Raw genomic sequence first — 18,320 nt, forward strand, 5'->3', positions numbered from 1 at the left:
ATTGAAATGCTCTTACTTGAAAGATGTTTTAGAATAAATTTTGTTTGGAATTTCCCCTTTCTATAATCAAAACAGTAGGTTGAGTTGTTAAAACGATACAGCGATATACAGCATGTTTGCGTATCGATATTCGATACGCTTCTGAAAACCGATATGTATCGGTATATCGATATATTGATCCAGCCCTAATAGACACCAGGATATATTTATAGTTACCAGGGGATATTTATAGAGACCAGATGATATTATAATACACACCAGGGAATATTTATAGACATCAAAAGGCAAGGGATATTTTCAGACACTAGGGTAAATCTATAGACACCAGGGTATAATTTTAGACACCAGTGGTCAGTTATAAACACCAGTGCATGTAGATATTCATGGACCTCAAAGGGTATCTATAGACACCGATCGATGTTATCTTGATTTAATGATTACTAATGAATTTTATAGGTGATCAACCAAAGGAGAGTAAAGGAACCATGGCACGAATCCCTGTGTTGTGGACCAAGAATGTGAGTTCCTCTGACATGGCCGACAACTGGTCTGTGAGCACTGTGGACCAGACAGGGAAAACAGTGACCTTGAATGTTACCTGTTCCTCTTATGTTTGTATTGGAAGATATAGCCTGTTTGTGGAGAGTAATCTAAAGGACCAGGACATGGTGAAGCGATACAAACACCAAGATGAATTCATCGTTCTCTTCAACCCCTGGTGTGAAGGTGAGTGATTTTTCTATATACCGTATTTTCCCTATTAAGAGCGCCTCCTCTAATAAGGGCGCCCCCACGTTTTTTGCTGAAAAAAATCAACTGATTTCATACAGTTTTTGTGCCAGATTGTGACGATTTGTCTTTGCAGACACTAATAAAATACTGTTTCACATCAATCTGATGCTTAACAGATATCCGATCAGCTATAAATTTATTGCATTGGGCAACTTAGGACATCTTTGTCAAGTGTTTACACATAGAAACAGCGAGAACGCCATGTTCAAAACAAAACGTGTCACTTGAATGCCCCACACACCTGTATGGATGAAGACTAACTGGCAACAACATTTTAGCGATGTCTATACAGGTCTTATGAATACTTACTGTATATCTATGATAAAGGTTCCTAAATAACAGGAATGTTATCATTTCTAAGCATTTTATTGTTTGCCCTTGTCGGTATTTCCCATCTGGCACAAAATGAAAGTAGCGATCGAAAGCACCGTCCGCCATTTTGTGTACGCATGGTAAACAAACGGGCTAGCATGTCTATGAAATGCCAAAATTCTGTGAAACAGACATATTTAACCAATGTTTAATACTTTTGGTGCATACATTTCTTCAAAATTATGTAATTTCAATACTTACTTGACTTCAACACCTAAGTTGGTTATAGTAAGTTTCAGAAAAATACGAAACTAAAAGCAAGATGACTATAGTCTGTTTCAGAAAAAACTATCTAAAAATGGTCTCAAATAACGGCGCCCCCCTAAGCCATTTACCCGCGCCCGACGCCCTCATTAGGGAAAATACGGTACTAATATCGTTATCTACAAGCCTTGATGTAAATTTAAAGGTGAGTGATTTCTCCCCTGCCATTGTTTCACAAGGATGGAAAAAAGTGTTATCTTTATCATGGATCATGATTATGAAATTTAATTTATGCTTTGAGATTGATCTTACACTTCTTTTGGTTATAGGTATAACAAAAATCAGGGGTAATGTATTTCACTGGATACCTGTTTTTGGAATTGAATCCTTTCATATTGACATTAAAGAATGATCTATTGTTTATGGACCAAATAGAACTAAGGTACTAAAGGGCCAAGGATGAGCTTAGGTGTGTTGATCTGGCCAATATTCTTAGGCACAAATAAATTACAATGTTGACAAAATCATTTGACAGCTTTCAAAAAAATGTAACAAGATATTGCTTAAAGCTGACAATGCAAGTTAAACAGCATGCATTTGAAATAAAAAAAAAATTGTTTCTGAGACATTCCCCAGTTATGACAGTGTCGTATACAAGGAAGTGGCAGCCATTTTTATTTTTGCTCTGCTTAGTTACCTTCACTGGCCAACTCCCTATATAAAGCGCGGGACTAGACACATGTGTGTCATTTCAAACATAACTTGTCTCGTATACACATGCCCCGATATTGCAAATAACAATGTCAAACTGAAAATAACCTGACAAGGTTTCATTGAAATAATACAGGAATGTGTTGTCAGCTAAATCCCAAATAACATCCAAAACGAGCTAATGAAACACTTCAATATACACTAGATTTTACACCTACACCGACACGTGTGTGTCCTTGGTACAGTAGTTGTCGCTTGTTTGGGACAGATAGTCACGTGCACATGGCCAGTTGAGTACATCGGTTACGATAATATATGTGGAGATATGTGGATGGTTAATCGTTTGGATTTCTATTCATTTGTGTGGAAATTTTATTTTGACAAACATGTAAATGACAGCTTAGAGGATTTGATGTATTTTGTTGCCAAACAAGCCCCATATACCTTTATAGGTAAGTGTTTTGTTTACGTAACAGTAGGTGATATACAGTGGACAACTGCCAGGTGTGTATGTACGTGTATAGACTAAACGCACGTGTGTCGATTCACGCGCTTTATATAGGGGTTGGTGAGAGCCCCGGATACTGACAGAGCGAAAAACAAAAATGGCTGACCTCGATAGGGGGTTGTCTCATAAACGATTCTTGAAATACAAGTGTGCTTAATTTTTTTTTTAATCTCAATTTAAAACTTTTTAACTTACATTGTCAGCTTTAAACCTTAATTTTACTTGCATGTGCATTTGTTAGTTAAATCCTATAAAAGACTGCTCGAGTTATGAACATGTAACTTACAGTAGGAGGAATTTGAAGGGTATAGATATTTAGTGGGTCTGATATGTCCTGTCCTAATTGAGTACAGGTAATTGATGCTGTAACGTCCTGTCCTGATTGATGCTGTAACGTCCTGTCCTGATTGATGCTGTAATGTCCTGTCCTGATTGATGCTGTAACGTCCTGTCCTGATTGATACTGTAACGTCCTGTCCTGATTGATGCTGTAATGTCCTGTCCTGATTGATGCTGTAATGTCCTGTCCTGATTGATGCTGTAACGTCCTGTCCTGATTAATATTAATGCTGTAACGTCCTGTCCTGATTGATGCTGTTATGTCCTGTCCTGATTGATGCTGTAATGTCCTGTCCTGATTGATGCTGTAACGTCCTGTCCTGATTGATGCTGTAACGTCCTGTCCTGATTAATATTAATACTGTAACGTCCTGTCCTGATTGATGCTGTAACGTCCTGTCCTGATTGATGCTGTAACATCCTGTCCTGATTGATACTGTAACATCCTGTCCTGATTGATGCTGTAACGTCCTGTCCTGATTGATACTGTAAGGTCCTGTCCTGATAAATATTGATGCTGTAACGTCCTGTCCTGATTGATGCTGTAACGTCCTGTCCTGATTGATGCTGTAACGTCCTGTCCTGATTGATGCTGTAAGGTCCTGTCCTGATTAATATTGATCCTGCAACGTCCTGTCCTGATTAATATTGATGCTGTAACGTCCTGTACTGATTGATAATGAAACGTCCTGTCCTGATTGATGCTGTAATGTCCTGTCCTGATTGATGCTGTAATGTCCTGTCCTGATTATATTGATGCTGTAATGTCCTGTCCTGATTGATGCTGTAACGTCCTGTCCTGATTAATGCTGTAACGTCCTGTCCTGATTGATGCTGTAACGTCCTGTCCTGATTGATACTGTAACGTCCTGTCCTGATAAATATTGATGCTGTAACATCCTGTCCTGATTGATGCTGTAACGTCCTGTCCTGATTGATGCTGTAACATCCTGTCCTGATTGATGCTGTAACATCCTGTCCTGATTGATGCTGTTATGTCCTGTCCTGATTGATGCTATAACGTCCTGTCCTGATTGATGCTGTAACATCCTGTCCTGATTGATGCTGTAACGTCCTGTCCTGATTGATACTGTAACGTTCTGTCCTGATTAATATTGATCCTGCAACGTCCTGTCCTGATTAATATTGATGCTGTAACCTCCTGTACTGATTGATGCTGTAACATCCTGTCCTAATTGATGCTGTAATGTCCTGTCCTGATTGATGCTGTAACATCCTGTCCTAATTGATGCTGTAATGTCCTGTCCTGATTGATGCTGTAATGTCCTGTCCTGATTAATATTGATGCTGTAACATCCTGTACTGATTGATAATGAAACGTCCTGTCCTGATTGATGCTGTAATGTCCTGTCCTGATTGATGCTGTAATGTCCTGTCCTGATTATATTGATGCTGTAATGTCCTGTCCTGATTGGTGCTGTAACGTCCTGTCCTGATTAATGCTGTAACGTCATGTCCTGATTAATGCTGTAACGTCCTGTCCTGATTGATGCTGTAATGTCCTGTCCTGATTGATGCTGTAATGTCCTGTCCTGATTATATTGATGCTGTAATGTCCTGTCCTGATTGATGCTGTAATGTCCTGTCCTGATTGATGCTGTAACGTCCTGTCCTGATTGATACTGTAACGTCCTGTCCTGATTGATACTGTAACGTCCTGTCCTGATTAATATTGATGCTGTAACGTCCTGTACTGATTGATGCTGTAACATCCTGTCCTGATTGATGCTGTTACGTCCTGTCCTGATTAATATTGATGCATTAACGTCCTGTACTGATTGATATTAATGCTGTAATGTCCTGTCCTGATTGATGCTGTAATGTCCTGTCCTGATTGATGCTGTAACGTCCTGTCCTGATTGATACTGTAACGCCCTTTCCTGATTGATGCTGTAACATCCTGTCCTGATTGATGCTGTAATGTCCTGTCCTGATTGATGCTGTAACATCCTGTCCTGATTGATGCTGTAACATCCTGTCCTGATTAATATTGATGCTATAACGTCCTGTCCTGATTGATGCTGTAAGGTCCTGTCCTGATTGATGCTGTAACGTCCTGTCCTGATTGATGCTGTAACATCCTGTCCTGATTGATGCTGTAACATCCTGTCCTGATTAATATTGATGCTGTAACGTCCTGTCCTGATTGATACTGTAAGGTCCTGTCATGATTAATATTGATGCTGTAACATCCTGTCCTAATTGATGCTGTAATGTCCTGTCCTGATTGATGCTGTAACATCCTGTCCTAATTGATGCTGTAATGTCCTGTCCTGATTGATGCTGTAACGTCCTGTCCTGATTAATATTGATGCTGTAACATCCTGTCCTGATTGATGCTGTAACGTCCTTTCCTAATTGATGCTGTAACATCCTGTCCTAATTGATACTGTAACGTCCTGTCCTGATTGATGCTGTAACGTCCTGTACTGATTGATAATGAAACATCCTGTCCTAATTGATGCTGTAACGTCCTGTCCTGATTGATGCTGTAACGTCCTGTCCTAATTGATGCTGTAACATCCTGTCCTGATTGATGCTGTAACGTCCTGTCCTGATTGATGCTGTAAGGTCCTGTCCTGATTGATGCTGTAACGTCCTGTCCTGATTGATGCTGTAACATCCTGTCCTGATTGATGCTGTAACATCCTGTCCTGATTAATATTGATGCTGTAACGTCCTGTCCTGATTGATACTGTAAGGTCCTGTCATGATTAATATTGATGCTGTAACATCCTGTCCTAATTGATGCTGTAATGTCCTGTCCTGATTGATGCTGTAACATCCTGTCCTAATTGATGCTGTAATGTCCTGTCCTGATTGATGCTGTAACGTCCTGTCCTGATTAATATTGATGCTGTAACGTCCTGTCCTGATTGATGCTGTAACGTCCTGTCCTGATTGATGCTGTAACATCCTGTCCTAATTGATACTGTAACGTCCTGTCCTGATTGATGCTGTAACGTCCTGTACTGTCCTGTACTGATTGATAATGAAACATCCTGTCCTAATTGATGCTGTAACGTCCTGTCCTGATTGATGCTGTAACGTCCTGTCCTGATTGATACTGTAACGTCCTGTCCTGATTGATGTTGTAACGTCCTGTCCTAATTGATGCTGTAACATCCTGTCCTGATTGATGCTGTAACGTCCTGTCCTGATTGATGCTGTAACATCCTGTCCTGATTGATGCTGTAACGTCCTGTCCTGATTGATGCTGTAACGTCCTGTCCTGATTGATGCTGTAACGTCCTGTCCTGATTGATGCTGTAACGTCCTGTCCTGATTGATGCTGTAACGTCCTGTCCTGATTGATGCTGTTACGTCCTGTCCTGATTGATGCTGTAATGTCCTGTCCTGATTGATGCTGTAACATCCTGTCCTGATTGATGCTGTAACGTCCTGTCCTGATTGATGCTGTAACATCCTGTCCTGATTGATGCTGTAACGTCCTGTCCTGATTGATGCTGTAACGTCCTGTCCTGATTGATGCTATAACGTCCTGTCCTGATTGATGCTGTAACATCCTGTCCTGATTGATGCTGTTATGTCCTGTCCTGATTGATGCTATAACGTCCTGTCCTGATTGATGCTGTAACATCCTGTCCTGATTGATGCTGTAACATCCTGTCCTGATTGATGCTGTAACGTCCTGTCCTGATTGATGCTGTAACATCCTGTCCTGATTGATGCTATAACGTCCTGTCCTGATTGATGCTGTAACATCCTGTCCTGATTGATGCTATAACGTCCTGTCCTGATTGATGCTGTAACGTCCTGTCCTGATTGATGCTGTAACGTCCTGTCCTGATTGATGCTGTAACATCCTGTCCTGATTGATGCTGTTATGTCCTGTCCTGATTGATGCTGTAACGTCCTGTCCTGATTGATGCTGTAACATCCTGTCCTGATTGATGCTGTAACGTCTGACAACTTTTCATGGTGCTCTTACTTCTTGATTCCAGATGACAGTGTGTACATGAAGACCCCAGAATGGAGAAAGGAATATGTCCTCAACGAAAGTGGAAAAGTTTGGGTTGGTAGTCAGTACAGGAATCATGGCAGGTCATGGAATTTTGGACAGGTATATACACAAGTATAACAAAAAATAACATAAAGAAAAATAAAGAATCCCCACTATACTTAATGTAGACAAATGCTATAGTTCTATATTCATGATTTAAAAATGACATTTTCAAGTCATCAGATCCAAAATCATGAATTTCTTCACAAACTGAACAACACAATATGCACATTACTGTGCTAAGTAATAAATGTCTATACAGATATGTATACCGTTACAAACATAAATAATTAACGGGTAATAAAGTTTTGTTTTCAATAAATTATAATTTATAATATTAAATTATTTTATTCTATATGGGGAACAGCTTTGCATTCATTGTATGATATGACATGTCAAAGTCTGTAATGTTTGTTCCAAAGTGATAACCAAAACGTTTTCATTGTCTCTATGGGAGAAGTTCTTTATATCCAGATTAATTGTATTACCATATTAATGGCTACTTATTTATAATGTGTCACATTTTTACAGTTTTCCGAGCCCTGCCTGAATGCTGCCTTGTACTTGTTGGACAAGGCTGATTTGGCCGACTCTGGAAGGTTCAGTCCAGTATCAATTGTCCGCATCATCTCTTCCATGGTATGTCTAACTTGTCAAGGACAATTCTGTGTACTTTCTGTCCTTGTTTGGAAGTTGTTTTGTAGGTACAAATATTCATGGTTCATCTTTATTACAATCATTCCACATACAAATGTATTAAACAAAGTGAGTTGTTTCAAGGAGAGGATACTACACAATGAAAAGTTTATGTTCTACAGTACTCTGTTTTAAAACTGATATTGTAGAGTCAACTGATTCATAAACTAGGTAGTTAGTGGTTAAACTATCATAAAGTCTCTGTTTTAAAGACAAAAACGATTTAGAATATCAGCACCAAAGGAAAAAAAGTATTTGGCATTCCGGGTACAGTAGAAGGGAAGGAACCTTTCTATATAGGCTTGTGAGTGCATCCTTTGTTTTCTTGAACTGAAATTCCATATATATCTGCATTTTGAAGTAAATCCTATGGCTTTAATGTTGACAGGCTAATAGTATGGATGAACCAACTGGTGTACTGGAGGGCAGGTGGACCTCAGAGTACCCAGACGATTGTACACTCCCCTGGGTGTGGACTGGAAGTGTGGACATATTGAAAGAATTCATGCAAACTGACAAACCAGTCCAGTACGGCCAATGTTGGGTGTTCTCATGTCTGGTGACCACATGTAAGTATCACTGGTCAAAACTGACTGACCAGTCCAGTACGGCCAATGTTGGGTGTTCTCATGTCTGGTGACCACATGTAAGTATCACTGGTCAAAACTGACTGACCAGTCCAGTACGGCCAATGTTGGGTGTTCTCATGTCTGGTGACCACATGTAAGTATCACTGGTCAAAATTGACTGACCAGCGTAGTGAACACCAGCTTAGTGAACACAACAGGTCAGAGCTGATCAATCAATTTAGAACAACAAGTGTCTGGTGACCATATGTAAGTACCACTGGTCAAAACTGACTGACCAGTCCAGTACGGCCAATGTTGGGTGTTCTCATGTCTGGTGACCACATGTAAGTATCACTGGTCAAAACTGACTGACCAGTCCAGTACGGCCAATGTTGGGTGTTCTCATGTCTGGTGACCACATGTAAGTATCACTGGTCAAAACTGACTGACCAGTCCAGTACTGTATCACTGGTCAAAACTGACTGACCAGTCCAGTACGGCCAATGTTGGGTGTTCTCATGTCTGGTGACCACATGTAAGTATCACTGGTCAAAATTGACTGACCAGCGTAGTGAACACCAGCTTAGTGAACACAACAGGTCAGAGCTGATCAATCAATTTAGAACAAGAAGTGTCTGGTGACCATATGTAAGTACCACTGATGAGAACTGACCATCCATTGCAGCCATTGTTGGTTGTAATGACCACACAGTGCTTCTGGTCTGTGGTCAAAACAGACTGACCAGTCTAGCATGGCTAATGTTAGGTGTTCTTAGCCCACCATTAGCAGATTTTAATAAATGAAATGTGTTGTTTCTATAGAGACATGTAGTTTGTCTGTATGCAGTAAATGTTTCGAAGAAACAGGGAAAGAAGGGAAGACTGAAGAAAGCGTTTGTTTATGACAGAGATCATTACAGCCGTGCTACCCCAACTGAGAACGATGCGTGTATATAAACCCCTACCGCTCTACCGCTGACTTGTATCGATGTGTTGAATGAGTGTCGAATGAAGAGTTTTACGAACCGTGATGCTAAATATAACGTTTCGGGGCACGAGAAAAGATAGGAAATGGAGTAGGAAGAGCAGAGTATATAGAGAAAGCATAGAGTGAGTAGTCGTCTGCTATACCTATATATCTATTAATTTGGAAGACAACTCCTAGGTTCTAAAATGTCCTACCATGGCATCGTCTAGCAGTAACTAGCCCTACCCATCAAGAGCAGGGGGAAAGGAAGGAACCTAACCTATCAATTTGGTATATAGATTCTATAATTTTGAAGCCCTTCTAATTTATCTATGTGAAAATATCTAAACTATGACCTGTACCTATACCTAACCTCTGGGCCGGCGTTATCACACCTACTCTTCATCGAAAGACCGCAGAGCGGTTTTTATCGTGCAAGGCTGAGCATCCTCACACGGGATTGAATGAGTGTACTGTAGCCGTGTTATTTATAGACTGGAGTACTGTCGCCAAATCCACAGGTAAATTGGTACTGGATGCTACGCTCGGGCCTCTCATCCAGCTTAATGAAACTGAATGGCTAGTTAGCTTAACCGATCTATATATCATCAACAATGCGTCTGTATCTACTTAAAAACAAAACAAATATTCTTCAAATTGCATCAACATTCACTTGACTAGTATTTCTTTATTTTAGATATTTTAACAAATCTTCATATTTCTAGTAAAATTGCATATGAAACTCCTTATAGATCTAGCGTAGGGAACCGCCATACCATGTCCCGGCTGCAGGCCGTGTGCAAAAAGTCAAAACACGCGTGGGATTTATAAGACGGGTCCTAAACTGTCCTATATTTAGGATTTTCAATAAGTGGTTCGTAATATTATTACAGCAAAACTGACAAGCTACAAGGTTAGTGGCATTTTAACCGAACTGTTATTTATAATTAGCCATCAGCTTGGATCTGGTGCCGTACAGCAAGGATGTATATGAGACTTATAAATCCTTGCGTACAGGTAGTGAGTTTACTCACAATGTGACTATTGCAAGCCACCATATCTGCTATCCGATTGCTCTTTAAAGTTTGTTAATGATCTAAAACACACTTATAACTTATTGTGGCAATTTTAAGTAACTAGATTATAATATTTTCAAATAGTTCTGATAACTATTCATGTGTAATATCTCCAGACATTGACAGTAATTACCACCTTTATAACATTGAATTTGTGGTTCCCCGGACATTGTTTTCCCCAAAATTTGAATGCGCAAAATATACCGATAGTAGATTTGTTTCAGCATGTTCAGCCCTAAGAAAAAATACATGTGCAAAGTACACTGGTGTGTAAGTAAAACAAGTTTTTACGGTATTTGTAACAATTACGATTGTGTTTGGTACAGATTATGTAGCCAGAGCGCCCGCGATTTACCTGTGGATTGATGACAGTACTCGAGTCTATAAATAACTAGCTTCACTCATTCAATGCATCGATACAAGTCAGCGGTAGAGCGGTAGGGGTTTATATACACGCATCGTTCTCAGTTGGGGTAGCACGGCTGTAAAGGGTGGATGTCATGATCCCTTTTGGATTTCTTGTTTTTGTAAGATTACTTTCTGAGAGTAAGTCTTTGTTAAATACCAATAATGTATAGTAGAGCATCTACAAAAATAATTGTACATCAATATTGATTGTTACTCTACACAAAATGACTATGGTTTGGGTCTTTTTTGGTCCCTAAAGTCATCAAATATTTAAGCCTTCATGTTAAGAAAGTAAGTTGTGATTCAATTGTAATGGAAGTTTTCTAGTTTTACAGCTTCAGTTGCCATTTTAACCATCCAATATATATACGAGTTAATTAAATGAATTTGACAATTTTGTCATGTTTTGTTTGGCCATTTTTTTCAGTTTTGTTATAAGAAACAAAAGAGCACAATTTTGAACAAACTTCATAATGATTTTCTGAAAATATGTAGTCAATGCACAGATACATCTGAAAAACATAAAGTTTGTTCAAGGATGCACTCATATTCTAGAAAAAAAACATAGACAAAAAAGAATATCAAAATTGACAAAGTTTTCACATTTTTAGGTCACCTGAGACGAAGTCTCAAGTGACCTATTCTAATCGCCTTTTGTCCGTCGTGCGTCGTATGGCGATAAACAATTTACTTTTTCAACTTCTTCTTCAAAACTACCGAACCAAATTTGTTGAAATTTTGCAGAAACCTTCCATAGCCAAAGGTCAACCAAAATTGTGAATTATATGGTCCCAGCACCCCAGGGGCCTGAGGGGTGGGGCCAAAAGGGGTCAAATAGGCTAAAACTTCAAAAATCTTCTTCTGAAATTCCAGAAATGGTAGAATCAAATACTCTTCATAGATTGAAAGGTCTTGAGGTCCTTTACAAAAATTGTGAATTATATGACCCTGGGGTCTCACGTTCCCCCCTGGGGAGGGGGTCAAGTTTACTATAGTTTATATAGGGAAAAGACATTTTTGAGCATTATTTGGTCATTTGTAATAGGAAATAAATCAAATGTTGTCAGAATTATCTGTATGAGATGGCCATTGAATCCTATTAACAATTTTTCCACGACTGACCCACAGGGGCCTGAGGGGTTGGGCCAAAAGGGGTCAAATAGGCTAAAACTTCAAAGATCTTCTTCTGAAATTCCAGAAATGGTAGAATCAAATACTCTTCATAGATTGAAAGGTCTTGAGGTCCTTTACAAAAATTGTGAATTATATGACCCTGGGGTCTCACGTTCACCCCTGGGGAGGGGGTCAAGTTTACTATAAATTATATAGGGAAAAGACATTTTTGAGCATTATTTGGTCATTTGTAATAGGAAATAAGTCAAATGTTGTCAGAATTATCTGTATGAGATGGCCATTGAATCCTATTAACAATTTTTCCACGACTGACCCCCAGGAGCCTGAGAGGTGGGGCCAAAAGGGATCAAATAGGCTTAAACTTCAAAAATCTTCTTCCGAAATTCCAGAAATGGCAGAATCAAATACTCTTCATAGATTGAAAGGTCTTGAGGTCCTTTACAAACATCGTGAAATATATGACCCTGGGGTCTCACGTTCCCCCCTGGGGAGGAGGGTTAAGTTTACTATAGTTTATATAGGGAAAAGACATTTTTGAGCATTATTTGGTCATTCGTAATAGGAAATGAGTCAAACTTTGTTAGAATAATTAGCCTGAGATAGTATTTTAACATCATATCCATATTGGTCCTGGCTGACCCCCAGGGGCCAGAGGGTGGGGCCAAAATTGGTCAAAATGGCTAAAATTTCAAAAGTCTCCTTCTGAATTTACAAATTTGATGGAACCAAATACTCTTCATAGATTGGAAGGTGTACTGACAATAAACAAGCCTGGCTCGAATGTATGAACTTGTCAGATTTATTGATGAAATAGTGAAAGCTGAAAGTAATCAAAGTTTACATAAGTGTATGTTGATGATGGTTTGATTATTATTTACATTAAATGTAAACGGCAATGCAGCATAATAGACAACATTAACAGTACCAAAAATATGGGTACACTTATTGCTTGTCTCATTCATACACAGTTATACACTTTACACTTTTTAATATAATTATGGTGAGAGCATCCTTAATAAACTGGCTTGTTGCTTTACTTTACAATACTGGCAGAATAAGCTTGAGTAACTTATAACAAATGGACATGAAATATATCAATAATATCTTATGACTAGATCAGTAACATGTTGACGAGACAAATGAGTATTGAAAAAGTGCAGTTACAGAAACATACACCGTAAACACTTGTTTAAATTTACCGCTTTGACCCCACATCATAATATTGTAATTATCGGTTAATTATTTATTCTATGACTTTGGCTTTGAAACAATGCTATTCTATAATAAAGGTATCAACAAATATTATTATAAAGCTATAGACTTACACAGTATGGGCCACAATAAAGGCTAAAAGTGGCAAACAGCATATTGAGAACCGTATCAAAACAAAGTTGGGCGGATATGGAGAAATACAAAGGGCGATAACTCTAAATCACATAAAAATTATAGGTAGCATACACCTATATAAATACAGGTCAATAGGCAGAACAGAAGGTCTTTTTAAGGCCCTGTACAAAAATTGTGAATTTCATGCCCCTGGCATCTCAGACTTTCCCCTGATTAGGGGTCAAATCTATTTTAATTGATATTGGAAAAACACATTTATGAGCATTATTTGCTTAATTTTCATAGGAAACAGTCAAACTTGGTTAGAATTATTACCCTGTGATAGCATTTTAGCATCATATCCATATTGGTCCTGGCCAACCTCCAGGGGTGAATAGGCAAGGCCAAAAGGGGTAAAAATGACTAAAATAAGAAAAAAAAATCTTCTGAATTCACAGATTTGATGGAACCAGATACTCTTCATAGATTGAAAAATCAGTTATAAAATCACTGACTGGTTTCAAGGGCCTGATGGGCCAATATATAGTGTTTTTGTGTCTTTGTTTCATTCTGTATCCAAACTCAGGTGACCGCTAAGGCCCATGGGCCTCTTGTCATAATTAATGCATGTTTAGGATAGTTACCATAACAACTACAGCTGCAATGATACTCAACTATCATACCTACTCTATCAATGATACTCAACTATCATACCTACTCTATCAATGATACTCAACTATCATACCTACTCTATCAATGATACTCAACTATCATACCTACTCTATCAAGGTTGTACTCGATATTTGAAATTTTAACAATTTAATCACAAGGGTTGAAAATTGACAGATGGGGCCAAAAAGGGCCGAAACCATACATGGTCCTTTATGGAATATATTAAACAGTTGGTTGACTCAGTAATATTTAGATGACATTTGTTAGTACTAAAAGAATGTTTTAATTTAGTGCTGCGATCCTTGGGTATACCAACTAGGACTGTGACAAACTTTGAATCTGCCCACGACACAGATTGCAGTATGACAATAGACTACCATTACGATGAGGATGGTGAGCCAGATGAGGATTTAAATGACTCCAAGTGGTATGTACTAGGTTAAAGATATAGGTGCTTTGTGGATTATCAGTTAAATGCTCAATCTATTTTAAAGGGACAATTCAGTCTAAGAGTACATTAAAATTTTCCCATTTATTGGAAACAAACCAGCCGTAATGAAAGTAAAGATTAGTTGGTTTTACTGTGATATGCCAGAAAAACCCACTGTGGTAAAATATGTGAAATGTTCAAACTCGTTCGCTGTCTGCCATTACACATTATGGTTGGACATCTTTGATGCCGAGCGAAAGTGGAGTAAAGCAAATTTTGTTAAGAACTACTCAAATCACTTTTATACTAGACTAGTAAGTGTGTTTACCATATTATGTGTATGCTGCTGTCTGAAAAAACAATTTCATCAACTCTTCGATGGTTATGTGTATTTTTTTAACTTACGTGACAATGGCTCGTGTACATAATAGTGTTTGATGAATAGTATTTCTACGCAAATTGGAATTTCAACAGTTTCAATTAAAATACTTCACAATGCCATGGATTTTTCAATATTTTGTGTTTATAAAAATCATGTTTCATAAGAAATGTAGAACACTACATATATGCCATATTTTGCTTCATGGTTATTTAACAGAACAAGCCTCACTTAATTGTCCCTTTAATATTAAATATATAAAATTTATATCAGACAAGTGCCCTAGTTGTGCATTATGGTGTTGCAGACCTTCCATGTTCAATGTTTTTTCTGTTACCATGAAAACTTAGTCAAAATACCAAATTACTTTTTATTTTTGACACCTGCTGTTTTTTAGGTCATCTGACCCGAAGGGTCAGGATGACCTATAGTCATCATGTTTCGTCCGTCGTCGTCCGCCGTGCGCCGTGCCGTGCGCCGTGCGCCGTCCGCCGTGCGCCGTATGTTAACTTTTCACATTTTGAACTTCTTCTCAAGTTCTACCTGTGCAATTTGGCTGAAACTTGTATGAAATGATCCTGACATGGTCCCGACAAAGTGTTGTTATTTTTGCGGGTCGATCCGAAATCCAAGATGGCCGCTACAGCCGCCATTTTGAAAACACATTTTGAACTTCTTCTCAAGTTCTACCGGTGCGATTTGACTGAAACTTGCATGAAATGATCCTGACATGGTCCCGACAAAGTGTTGTTATTTTTCGGGTCGATCCGAAATCCAAGATGGCCGCCACAGCCGCCATCTTGAAAACACATGTTGAACTTCTTCTCAAGTTCTACCTGTGCGATTTGACTGAAACTTGCATGAAATGATCCTGACATGGTCCCGACAAAGTGTTGTTATTTTTCGGGTTGATCCGAAATCCAAGATGGTCGCCACAGCCGCCATCTTGAAAACACATTTTGAAATTCTTCTCAAGTTCTACTGGTGCGATTTGGCTGAAACTTGCATGGAATGATCCTGACATGGTCCCGACAAAGTGTTGTTATTTTTCGGGTCGATCCGAAATCCAAGATGGCCACCACAGCCGCCATCTTGAAAACACATTTTGAACTTCTTCTCAAGTTCTACCGGTGCGATTTGGCTGAAACTTGCATGAAATGATCCTGACATGGTCCCGACAAAGTGTTGTTATTTTTCGGGTTGATCCAAAATCCAAGATGGCCGCCACACCCGCCATCTTGAAAACACATTTTGAACTTCTTCTCAAGTTCTACCGGTGCGATTTGACTGAAACTTGCATGAAATGATCCTGACATGGTCCCGACAAAGTGTTGTTATTTTTCGGGTCGATCCGAAATCCAAGATGGCCGCCATCTTGAAAACACATTTTGAACTTCTTCTCAAGTTCTACCGGTGCGATTTGACTGAAACTTGCATGAAATGATCCTGACATGTTCCCGACAAAGTGTTGTTATTTTTCGGGTCGATTCGAAATCCAAGATGGCCGCCACAGCCGCCATCTTGAAAACACATTTTGAACTTCTTCTCAAGTTCTACCGGTGCGATTTGGCTGAAACTTGCATGAAATGATCCTGATATGGTCCTAACAAAGTGCTGTTATTTTTCGGGTTGATCCGAAATACAAGATGGCAGCCACAGCCGCCATCTTGAAAACATATTCCAAATTTTTCTCAAGTTCTACCGGTGTGATTTGGCTGAAACTTGCATGAAATGATCCTGACATGGGCCCGACAAAGTATTGTTACATCTCTGGTTGATCACAAATCGAAGATGGCTACCATGACACTATATCTAATTAATTTCCTATATGTTAAGGCACTTGGGCCTCTTGTTTGAAATAAAATTTGTTGAAAGAAATTGAGAATGATCCTGACATGGTCCTGACAAAGTGACACCATATATAATTAATTTTACTATTGCCAAGGTAGTCAGATGACCGTTAAGGCCCTTTGGGCCTCTTGTTTTGTTTTTTTTCCCCCAGTTTTACAATACTAAATAAACATACATTTAAAGTTATACTTTAATAACACTTACTTTGAGCTTGATATATAAATATATTTGGATGTTCATACCAACTGTGGGGCATGTTTTTTGTTGGTTTTTATTGTCATCATGCACCATCCGTTGTCGTGCCCTTGCGCCATCTGCCATGCGGGATCTGCCATACGTAAACTTTTCATTCTTAGAATTTCTTCTCAATAACCGAAAGGCCCAAAGTACTGATATTTGGCCTGTAGCATGCTGGGATGAAGGGCTACCAAGTTAAATATTCAAATGAATAACCTTGACTTTCATTGAAGGTCAGGGGGGTCAAAAAGGCTGAAATCTTTTAAACGACTTACTCTCAAGAACCAAAAGGCCCATGGTACTCATATTGGGCCTGCGGCATGCTTAAATGAAGGGCTACCAAGTTTGTTCAAATGATTAACCTTGACCTTCATTTAAGGTCACAGGGGTCAAGTAGGCTAAAATCTTTAAATCATTCTTGTAAATAACTAAGAGGCCTACAGGCCTGATATTGGACCTGTGGCCAGCATGCTTGGTTGAATGGCTTCCAAGTTTATTCAAATGAATGATATTGACCTTCATTCAAGGTCACAGGGGTCAAATAGACTAAAATCTTTAAACAGCTTCTTATGAATAACCAAGAGGATAGAGACCTGATATTGAGCCTTTGACATGCTGGGATGAAGGGCTATCAAGTTTGTTAAAGTGAATGACCTTGACCTTCATTCAAGGTCGCAGGGGTCAACAACTTTTAGCATAGTGGGGATCAAGGACCTTCATTCATGGTCTTCATAAAATATATCAGAATCTGAACTTCCTCTATTAAAAGAGTTCTTTTGTATTGCCTTGATTGTTTGCTACTACTATATTCTTTGAGGTATTGTACAGTCAGATGACCGTTAAGGCCCACGGGTCTCTTGTTTTAGTTCCAGGTGAGATTTTGTCATGGTGCGGTGTTCGTCCGTCGTCCGTTCGTCAAAATTTCCTTTAAATCGCTACTAGTCATAGAGTTTTTTTTTTTATAAATTGTAGCCAAATTTGGCAAGAAACATCCTTTGGGGTGGGGGGAACATAGTTTGTATAAATTTTGGCTCTGACCCCCGGGCACAGGAGGGATGGGGCCCAATTGGGAAATTAGAGGTTAATCCTTTAAATCCCTACTAGTGATAGAGTTCAGAGTTAAACATGGAATGTAACCAAATTTGACCAGGAACATTCTTGGGGGAAGGAGAACAGACTTTGTTTAAATTTTTCATTTTACCCCCTTAGGGCAGGAGGGGCGGGGCCCAAAAGAGGAAATAGAGTTAAATCCTTTATATTGCAACTTTTCATAGAGTTCTGCATGGAATGTAACCAAATTTGACCAGGGACATCCTCGTGGGCAGAGGAACACAGGGCAGGAGGGGCTGGGCCCAATAGGAAAATAGAGCTAAATCCTTTTAAGATGCTCCACCGCAGACAGAGCATAAACGATACTCACCATTTTAACAATAATTGACATTTAATCGTACATATATATGTCTAATTAACACAAAAAAGGATATAAGATCATTTATTTTGCTTTTGTTGCATGCGCAATCAGTACTTCATGCCATATAGGAAACAGTGCCACAGAATTTTTTCTGGATGCAATTGATTATTTTTGATATTTTTATTTCAAAGTA

At 38.9% G+C, this 18,320-nt stretch overlaps 1 protein-coding gene across 1 annotated transcript in view; it reads left to right on the forward strand.

Annotated features, from left to right (window-relative positions):
• Window positions 1-18,320, forward strand: part of LOC138316004 (protein-glutamine gamma-glutamyltransferase K-like) — a 42,708-nt gene that overhangs the window by 10,070 nt on the left and 14,318 nt on the right. Inside the window, exons 4-8 of the mRNA XM_069257475.1 lie at window positions 457-726; window positions 6,913-7,031; window positions 7,503-7,610; window positions 8,056-8,236; window positions 14,111-14,246. Of these exons, the coding sequence (XP_069113576.1) occupies window positions 457-726; window positions 6,913-7,031; window positions 7,503-7,610; window positions 8,056-8,236; window positions 14,111-14,246 (814 nt within the window). The remainder of the gene's footprint in view (window positions 1-456; window positions 727-6,912; window positions 7,032-7,502; window positions 7,611-8,055; window positions 8,237-14,110; window positions 14,247-18,320) is intronic.

The sequence above is a fragment of the Argopecten irradians genome, chromosome 2 (assembly GCF_041381155.1).
Source record: "Argopecten irradians isolate NY chromosome 2, Ai_NY, whole genome shotgun sequence".
NCBI lineage: Eukaryota > Metazoa > Mollusca > Bivalvia > Pectinida > Pectinidae > Argopecten > Argopecten irradians.